At 32.8% G+C, this 11,346-nt stretch overlaps 1 protein-coding gene across 1 annotated transcript; it reads left to right on the top strand.

Moving 5' to 3' along the window:
* The first annotated feature begins 1,842 nt into the window (after nt 1-1,842).
* Nucleotides 1,843-11,250, top strand: LOC117317108 (probable E3 ubiquitin-protein ligase ARI7). The gene is made up of 3 exons (XM_033871907.1): nt 1,843-2,015; nt 9,402-9,669; nt 10,212-11,250. The coding sequence occupies exons 1-3, from the start codon at nt 1,938-1,940 to the stop codon at nt 10,868-10,870; spliced, it is 1,005 nt and encodes a 334-aa protein (XP_033727798.1). The 5' UTR covers nt 1,843-1,937; the 3' UTR covers nt 10,871-11,250.
* Nucleotides 11,251-11,346: the final 96 nt, after the last annotated feature.

The raw sequence follows: 11,346 nt of genomic DNA on the forward strand, positions 1-11,346 counted from the left end.
ATTGAGAGTTAATGAAACAAGATAATGAGATCTGGATACAATAATAAGATACTAATTATGCACTCCTAAAACTTCCAGATATTGATAATCTCATGCTATAAAATTGACGTATGCTTGAATTCAAGCTTTAAATTTGGTAGGTTTTGGCACTGCCTAACATTGTCTGGTAGCCCATTCCAAAGTGTTGGGCCATTGTATAAAATGAATTTCTAAATTTCTGAGTCTTGTGTTTGGGAATGGCATATTTCCCTTCGGTAGATGCCATGGTCTGTCTATCACGGATACTAGAAATTAAGAAATTAGAGTCCAGGTAGTTCGGACAAAGTTTGTACATTTAAACACTTTCATTGTAATTAAATGAATGTGGTTTTATATACCATTACAAAGGACCGAATGATTGACATCGTATCAGTATTATATAATCCTACTGTACCTGTATCCTTTGTTATGTTGTTGTGGCCTACCTTTCCATGTCATTGCGAAAAGTTGTCTACCCAAGTTCATGGTGGCAAACACCTATATCTGGCCTCGATATGGCAACCGCTACATCATTATCAGGTTTGCTATGAAAACAGTTTCACGATATTAATTGGTCTTTGTCTCCAATGGCTTTGTTTTTTTTTTTTGTCAAGTGTAGTCTTTTTTTAAACATAGCAAACTGATATTCCTTTGTTTCCTGAGGGGACTCGCAAATGTTCCCTGTTGCACATATAGAACAGTTTTCGGCTTATCTCCTTAACATGATGCAAAGGGATTTGTATTGTAAATATTGTATAGCTCCTGTGTGTGTATTTGTACATGTTTTTTTTTTACATACTAACATTAAAACAATTTTTTTAGTAATTGTTTATAAAGAATTCTTTAACAGTACACATGAAAGAAATCTCACTCGAACATCATGCTTTCATCGTCTGTAATCCTTCTCCTCATCATCATCATCATCATCATCATCTTCATCATCACCCACCACCACCACCACAACCATTAGCAGCAGATGCAGCCGCATTCATCATTGTAATTTGGAAACAGATTGTCTGTGCATACAAAGGATTAAAGAGATAGGAGGCTCTATTATTAAATGTTTGAAAATTATCATAATATTGTATGTGATAGCATTAAACACAATTTCACCACGTCAAATATCGATGGCATATCTAGAAAGTGTAGTGTGTATCAGACGGTTAGTCCATAGTCAGGCTTGATATACAATGACATCGTAAACAAGGACAAACGCATTATTTAAAAATCAAACTCCAAATATGCCGGAATGACGAAACCGATTTATGATGTAACATTTTTGGTATCTATTATAACTAATTGTCGAAAGTGATATGATATCAGGTGTAGCCCTTTTGCACAATCCTTAAAAACAAAGTGTAACTCTCAAGTTAATTAAAATGCTTATACATATGAATTGATATGTATATCAGTGTGTTGTATAAATACTGCAGCTTTAATTAAAAAGATGTGTCATGAATGCGATTTGTTCTTGTTTGTATGTCGTTGTTGGTTGTTTGTTTTTTTTAAGATTTGTTTCCTGTTTTCATTTTTGTGTTTATATGTGCGTGTATAATGATGATACATAAATTACTTCCGGATTTAAAATACCTTGTCGCGTTAATGCACGATGTGATCTTCAAAGACTTCTTTAATAAAGATATACATTTGATGTGAAAGTCAACAAATTTGTCTGTATCGATAAAATGGAGCATTTGTTTCAGCGGACAAACAACCCTTACCCTACAATGGTGATTTTATCAAACAATTATTCGCCAACCGAAACTGAAAGTACATTTACATGTAGATGGATTTTACGCGTTATCAGATATAAATACACACACGACATCGCTTACCTTTCTGCGTCGTCGTTGTTTATATAAACATAAGTTACACGACGTTCCCAAACACAAACATACAACGACTCGACGAGGGACGATATGGCAAATAGGATTAACACGGAGACATTATCCGGGGACAGAAGATATGAACGGTCTATTACAATAGACCGAAGCAAGGTAAATATCGATCAAATGATCTATTGTCATTATCTAAAGGTAAGGTTTTATTTAATGAGCGTTGTATTCCTCTAGTTTTTGGTTGTTTTCAATGAAAAGTTGTTACTTAATTTCTATGTACAGTAACTTGAATGTAGGAATTCGAATAAACCTAAGACCATATTGATTTGACGTGAGCAGTGGTTTTTACGTATAAACCGAAAGCGAAAGTAAAATGTCTTTACAATGTGACAGAATAAGACGCAGGTAGACTTTATATTATGGCAAGCCAAGTTGCCATTTATTCACGGAGCAACTTTGAGCCAAAATTTTACCAAATTATATTATATATCTTATATAATTATATCAGATATCTTATAAACTTTATAAGATATCTTATATAATAAATGATATATCTTATATATTATAAAAGATATCTTATTAAGGAAATTATATAAGATATCTTATGTAATTCGTTTATAAGATATCTTGTAAAGAACGAAATTTGAATTTGAGATAATGAACTCTCCTCCACTCGATGAGGGAGCCGAGATGAAGCTGAAACTACACATATAATGGTTTGAAACAAATGATACTTGCCATATAGTCCCGTTTGCTCTTACACGACATCTGCTCCGTGCCTAGCCGATCGTGGTCGCGACAGAGGGTTGATTGTATATGTTCCGCATGCCTTCCAACAAAACGGAAGTTACCTTACAGAGGTAGCAGGTCATTCTCGAACTTTTAGGTTTTGTCGGTCTAACGAGAGTCTCGTTCTTCATAAGATATCTTATAAACTTTTCTTTTTAAGACATCTTATATCTTTATGATATATCTTATAAACTTTATATGATATCTCATACAGAAAAGTTTAAAAGATATCTTATAAAAGATATAAGATATCTTATAAAAGATATAAATCTTTTATGAGATAGCTTGTATATCATATAAGATAGTTATAAACTTTAAATAAGATACATGTATCTTATAAACATATAAGATATCTCATAAACATATAAGCCATCTTAGATCTTTTATGAGATATATTATAAAAGATATCTCATAAAGAAAAGTATATAAGACATCTCATTTATAACATAAGATATCTCATAAAGAAAAGTATATAAGACATCTCATTTATAATATAAGATATCTTATATAATTATATAAAATATCTTATATATATCTTATATAATTTGGTAAAATCCTGGATCAACGTTGCTCCGTGAATAAATGACAACTTGGCTTCATATCATATACTCAAAGGAAATAATTATGAAACATATAATATCGAACCAAAACTAAATCTAGATTTTTATTCCTTATATTGAACTATAACCTTTTGTAGCGTGTAATACCCTATACGCTTCATTAAACTCTATAGAATCAACGACAAATAACACGTACGTATTGATTTGTACTTTCTGAAGACTTTTCGATTGTGATATTACCATTGTAATAAAGCTAACAAATCTGAAATGGTTAAACATCTCAATAAGAATTTCACTTGTCTTTTTTATGTCATTAGCTATTAAATGCATCACATTTATATAAAATATAATTTCTACAGCTGAAAACAGGGATTTCAGCAAAAGCTCTTTAAAAAGTTTTATGGGTCATATGGTGACCTTATTTTGGCACATTTCCAAATATGTGACGTGATGTTTGTTTACTACTTAATCATGAATTATATTTATTTGGCAAGTTCATACACCATAAAAATGGGTACATATCATGACACAAAGTTTATATAGGTATCCTCCATTATACATACAAACAAATAATTATAATAAAATGCTTTATCTTATTGTCACAAATATTTTACATAAAACATTAATTCACATAATATTAGAAACACAGTAATGCCCAGCCATATTTGAATTATGAACACTTAAATGCGTAACTAATAACTTATTACTGTGTGGAAATGATAAATTATCTCAAATTGACATTGAGTTTATCTTTAAAACAGTATAAACTTTTATTCGACGAAGTGACCGTTTCTGATCAAAACATTCGTGTGGACAGGATTAAAGGAATGTGTTTTTGTGGATAATGGATAAGTGACGTGTATATGATGAGTAGCTAGAATTTGTCATGCATTAGTTTTTAATTAGTTTTAATTACAGTACTAGATCTGTCTTTCTTCCTGTAATTCTTCTTTGCTTTTCTTTCTTAATAATCATTATAAGTATACTGTGTCGCTATCACAATCTTTGTGATATATATTTGTGGAACAGGTTTATAAGTTGTTAAAAGTTGTGTCTAAACAATTAAATACGTTCTAATAATAGCGTAAAAGTTAATGTGTATAATTTATGCACAGATCCGATGGGAGAGATGGGAGAGGTGCGAGAGTGGTTGGGCAAATCCTTCCTAACAAGTCATCCATCATCAAAATCTAGATATAATACCTATAGGACATTTAAACTTGTTTTTCTATAAATCTCATAAAAGATAAACAAAATGAGATAGCTTATATAATTCAATATGCATGTAAATGTATATCAGATACAAATACAGATATTATGGGAAGTGCTTATACAGTAAAACTCGGATAAGTCGAAGTCGACGGGACCAAGCAAAATATTCGACTTATCCGATGGTTCGACTTATCCGTGTTTGTATACGGAGACAAAACCCAACTATCATCGGTTGTATGCAGAACAAGTGCTTGCATGATAAGATAGTCGAAAATAAGCAATACATTATAACAAAGAAATTAATTAATTGTACATGATAACAATTATTCCTTGATCTAATAAACAATATTGTGCACAGTTACAGATAAAAACAAAGTTCATGCGTAAAATAGTCTTTGACATAGACACACGATTTACACACGGGAGTCGCAAATGACAGCATCATATTCTATGAAAACGTTACATATATTATAAGAATATAAATGTATATATTGTACTCATATTATCTATCTTTAAATCCGTTTATATTGTTCTCCAATTTAACAATATTAAACAATAAACAGTCCGGGAAAATTGATCGACCGTACGCGTGCTGATTTTGTATCAAAGGTGAAGGCCGCGGTCAGTGTTTTATCGGCTGCATAATCATGCATTGCCACAATCTTTTGAACAGAGTAAAAACATTCCGCATATCATTGTTACTATTGCATCGTCGTATTCAGAATTTAGGCATATATAGATAAATCAATGACAGACAGGTATTTTTCTTTGCATTTTTCGATGGAAGATATGTAATTTATCGTTTACTTTTTCCTTATTTTTTTCGGCGGCCTTGTGCATCAAAACAGTAAACAGAACACATTGGTTTGTAGACTAAAACGTGCACATTTTATTCTTAGTTATGTATACCTGAACGTTTTACTTCACCTGAGCACCTGTATAAACAATTGGATGATGCGTAACCGACAGCCGGAAACTAATAATATGCTCTGTTTACACCGTTACGGGTGATCGGTTACACTCGGTCAATCAGACGAGGCCAGCAAATTTTACCTGAGACAGCATGACGCCTCGATGTTCGACACAAAAATGGAAATTTTGGTATAGTTTAGAAGGGAGGGACCACAAAATATATTCGACACAACCGCAGTATTCGATTCAACAGTGTTCGAGTCATCCGTGCTTAATTTACTAAGATAAAGAAGGGAAAAAATCGGGACCGAACGAAACGTTCGACTCATCCGATGTATTCGATTCAACCGTGTTCGACACAAGTGAGTTTTACTGTATATTAAATAAGATATTCTATGCAAATATAACATATGGAATACCATACACTAGTTAATATTTATTGAATGTCATTAATTAAGGAAAGAAAGGATAAATGTATACAAATTCAATTTATACTTTTAATCATACTGTCAACTGTTTTTCAATTCATTTATTTTACCGTTGTTTTCATCACGCCTGAAGGCATATCGATGAGTCAATTTAAAACGAAACAAAGAAAGAATGAAAATTTACAATCAGTAAATGTGATAATTTCAACAAACATCTTGTATAACTAAGACTTTTCCTTTATTACGGAATTACAAAATGTACTAAACCCTGTTTTGTAAATAATCAAACCAGTGCAAAACAATGATATTACAATTTACAAACCAGAATTCATATCTTTTTTTTTTTGTAATTTATATTTTATTCAGTTAAACATATATTATCAACAAACACAAGACATATACATTTTATGGTCATTCACACCTTTCAGCACTGATGTGTATTTCTATTATAATTTACTACGCACAAGCTTACACATACACATACACACCCACACACCCCCATTCTCGCCCCCCAGAGTCTGCTAAGCTACGCAAGCTACGTATACGCTATATAATTATACCACCGTACTGACCGAGTGACATATCACCGTACTGACCGAGTGACATAGGAAACGAAGGGAAGTAACTCTGATGAATGAGAATGACACACCCCACGCAAACACCTTCCCACACACATGAATGTTCTAGTACATATACATACATGTACACAATACTATACACATATACATGTGCATACGTACTACATATAGTCATATACTAACTATTGCATATGACAATGAGCACACATGCTTTACTACACATACATGTACTATTTTGATATCCATCCATTGGCATGTACACACAGCACTTACATGAAACACATACTACACATGTTGTATATATTATTGTATACATACATATATAAGAAAATGCATATCAAACACACATTCTGTTTCTATTATCCTGCTATTCATCCATGTACAGACAAACAGACAGACATACAGACAGTATTGACATACATAAATAGAAAGATAAATAGACAAAAAAGGGAGAGAAAGGGGATGGAAAAATCACAATATATTTCAAAGCAACAAAGCAAAATTATTGACCAGTTTAGTGTTTTAGAGCCTAGGAGACATGTCAGTTAAATATATTATGAAATGAAAGCTATAACCTAATTAATTTTTCCCATTTTAGCCATTCGTTTCTAAATCTCTCCTTATACATACCTCCTTTGCTATAAGCTACACATCTTTGTATATTAAAATAGTCCTGTATAGTATTTATTAAAGCATTTAAATTTAAGGACTTATGCAGACAGCGCATTTTATATATGTACTGTTTAATTACAATGAGAATTTCATTATCAATTTTACCATTTACATTTTGTGTGAGAAGACCGAATAAAAATGATTCTTTATTAAAACCAAAAGGAATAAGGAGTGTATCTAAAAGAGTTTCAAAGCTAAGAAGAAGATTTTGAACCTCCTGACATTCCCATAAAATATGAATAATGGTTTCAATCTCTGAGTTACACAGTGTACACAAAGGCGATGGCACCATTCAAGTTTTAAATAAAAGAGAGTTTGTTGTAAGAAATTGGTGATTGATTCTATATTGAAACCATTGGAATTTTGTGTTATTAGTTACAATAAACGGAAGTTTGAAAACCTGACTCCAGTAAATATTGCTTCTATCAAAGATTGAATTCCATTTTCTTTGTCCTGAGGGCACAATATTATTTCTGATCATAATGTTATAAAAGTGTTTTGACCCTTTGGAATGTTTAAAAAAAATTTCAAAGTTTACTGGAATAAATGGACGTGTTATTTCCAGCATGGGGAGAACAGGATTGGGATTGAACTTTTTTACAGCTGAAATGACATTGGAGAAAATTAGTCCGTATTCGATACAGTTGTGTAAAATCTTGAAACGTATAAAATGTACCAGCATTATGATCCTTTATCAAATCATTTATATTTACAACTCCTTTCTTATACCAGTCTTGGAAAAAGACTTTTTGTCCATAGTAATTTTGTCATTAAACCATAATGGTGCCTTCAGATACGCATTTATACAATTAATATTTATATTTACTTCATTTGATGTAACAAACTTTCTACATGCTTTCAAAACATCTATCCAAAACAAATTTTTACATTTCTTTTCACATTGCTGTAAATAGTCTGAGCCACACTGTATCAACATATCAGTATTCACATATGTTTTTATAATTGCTTGCCATTTGGAGGTGCTAGAAAATAATCTTCTTATCCAACCTAACTTAAGAGAGTCTATGAAAGCCTTAATATTTATCATTTTTAAACCACCATTAATGTAGTCTTGAACAATTACATCTCTTTTAACTTTGTCAACTTTGCTATTCCATAAAAATTCAAAGAAAATAGTATTTAACTTACTAATAAACTTATAATCTGGGTTGGGTAGTGAGATAAATAAATGATTAAATTGTGAAACTAAAATTGATTTAATAATGTTAATTCTACCAATTGGCGTTAAAATTCTCCTGTTCCATGATCTAATAAGAGATTTAAGCTTAGTTAATTTCTTATCGAAATTGAGCTTTGAAATCTCATGTAAATTAATATGGAATTCAATTCCCAAAAGTGTAAAATTTTCCCTTCCTCACTGTAAACCCAGATCTGGAAGAAATTTGTCAGAACTAAACTTTTTACTACCTATCCAAACCACTTGAGTTTTAGAAATATTAATTTTTAATCCAGATATATTTGCATAAAAATTAAGTTCGGATATTGATTCCTGTAGAGATAGTTCTGTACCATCAAGAGCAAGAGACGTATCATCTGCATATTGTGACAAAAGTATGGGACAGTTATCAACATCAATACCTTTGATTTTTGAATTATTTCTGAGTTTTATCGCTAGTATTTCTGCACAGAGGATGAAAATATAGGGGGCGATCGGGTCGCCTTGACGACAGCCTCTTTTAATTTGGAAGAAAGAAGACAGATTTCCACCCTGATTAATAGTAGCACTTAAATTATTATCAAAAGTTTTAACCCAGTTTATTAAACTATTTCCAAAGCCAAAATACATTAATACTTTTTCAACAAATTCCCAGGACACTGAATCAAAAGCTTTTTCGAAATCGATCATTAAAAACATACCTGGAATATCATTTTCTTCTGTATACTGCATTATATCATAGACTAGTCTGGTATTTTCCCCCTATATATCTACCTGCTATAAACCCTGTTTGATCTTTATCAATTATTTTATCCAACACTGTCTTTATTCTACTTGCTATTGAACCTGATGCTATTTTATACACAACACTTAACAAAGTAATGGGCCTCCAATTTTTTATAAAATGTCAGAATTCATATCTTATCGCTCGAGAGAAAACAGAACAGACTCCTCATTCGCCCCACGTGACTTCATTCGGCTTTTTCCGTGTAGCATTGTTTACAACAGCTACCGAGGTAAACAATGTTAAAAAAAAACCCGTAAACATATATTTATATATTTATATATATTGTTGTTGTATAGGCTCTGGTATCACCACTTCTTAAACCGATTGTACAACTTACAAGAAGAAATTACCCTTTAACAATTATAAAATCTGCAGATATAGTCGTTTAATTAGGTATACAATACTGAAATTGTAGTATTTGATGTTGTAGGTGAAATCGATTCATGAACTGAAGAAGATACTCGCTGTAAAACTTGGTCTTCCTATTGAAAGATTTGATGTCGTGAAAATGGCCGAAGCATTAGTGTATGAAAACCAGGAACCAGTGACCTCAAATACGAACCTTGGTAATCCCATACACATTATTGTCCACCCCGAGACGAGACCGGTGTTTGACCACTTGGTGACCTCCGCCAAAGACATGATAATGGACTTCGAGGAAGAAAAACGAACCGTCATGTCATGTGGACACGGAATAGGTATGCATCTTTAAACACAAATTGGTATTTTATTGTACTGCATTTTTCCCCAGAGAAAGGCATTGCAGAATTGCGGAAATGATCCTTAACTACTAATGCTTTAATTTAATTTTAAGTTAAGGAACGTTGATGAAACCGGGACCAGTTCTGGATTTAAATACCTGTAGATCAGAAGACGCTTCTCCTTGTGAAACATCTGGTATATCATCTTTATACATTTTCAAATGTGTCCATGCATCAGACATATATGTACTAGTATATGTTCAAATTTGATCACTTTTGAGTTTGGAGGACTATATAACGCTGCCGGATGACAATAATCCTAGCAAACCTGGCATCGGAAACCTATGAGGTTTTTTGAGTGACTCAAACGTCAAAGGCAGAGCCTCGTGGGTGTCTAATGATGTACAAAACCAAATGAAACAATTGAACAAGTTTTCTATACGAAAGTATATGGTTGCTATTTACGCCAAGAGAAGTGCATTTATTCATGTACTTTGAATTATATTTACTTTGAGAAATCTGAAATTCTTTTGTTGCAGTTCCTGATAACCTGTACGATTTGTGCTGGAATAATTTAAAGGATGGAGCTGTACAATTCCAATGTCCTGCGATAGACACTTTTAACGTTCGGGGTAACCAAAAGACATGTGACGAAATCTGGACTCTGTATGAGCTGACGGTGAAAGCACAACTCTCAGCGGATGAACGGATCTTGTTTGAGATGCGGCTGAGTAAGAACAGTATACAGAAAGAGAATGGCGTACAGGAATGTCCGTTTTGTCGATGTTTGTCCATCCGAGCCAGCGAGAAGAACAACAGGGTTCGATGTTTGAATTGTTACAAGACAAAACCAGACAATGCCGAATTCTGTTGGCAATGCTTGCATCCTTGGAAAGTTAACGCTGCAGCGGATTTTTGCGGGAATCTGGAATGCACAACTGCAAAAGGTCTGCACATGTCACAGGACATACTGAGGACATGCGCAAAGAAGACCATAGACCAATACAGAGATGTTCCAGCTGTCCGAGCATGCCCAAGTTGCCACGCGCTCGTTGAACACGAGAGGGGCTGCAAAAGGATGCCCTGTAAATGCAAGTACCAGTTCTGTTTCGTTTGCCTCAAACCTTGGAGATCCGACGGTTGCGGATACAACAGCAAATGCGTCTCTGTTGCTCCCTGCCAAGTTATTTCACAATAAACAATTCTGTGTATACATGTATATCTAATCAACAGCAATGTAATGGAAAGGTTAGCTATCGCCATGAAACAAGGGAAATTGTATATATCTTACTCAATTAAGGTCTCTTATACATATAATAATTTACCGATATCATTTATAGTATGTAATAACATTATTAAAATTCCCTGATTACTACAAATGTAACATTACTTATTCTATTCATATTTACAGAAAAAGTGGTGAATATTCCGCAATATCTTACCATAGGACAATAGACAATTCATTCCATAGGACAATAGACTTGATCGACATTGTTTTTTTCTGATTATTTGGTTATGGACATAACTTTTGTTAATATGATTAATAAAATTAATAACGTCATCGAAACAAGTCACGTGCTTAGTCGTACGGTTATTCTTTGGTGAAGGAAACTATGAAGAATCTTAATATAACTTCTTATGGGGAAAGCACTAGGGCAAAGAAAAGTATGATTG

The sequence above is a fragment of the Pecten maximus genome, chromosome 18 (genome assembly GCF_902652985.1).
Source record: "Pecten maximus chromosome 18, xPecMax1.1, whole genome shotgun sequence".
NCBI classification, from domain to species: Eukaryota; Metazoa; Mollusca; class Bivalvia; order Pectinida; family Pectinidae; genus Pecten; species Pecten maximus.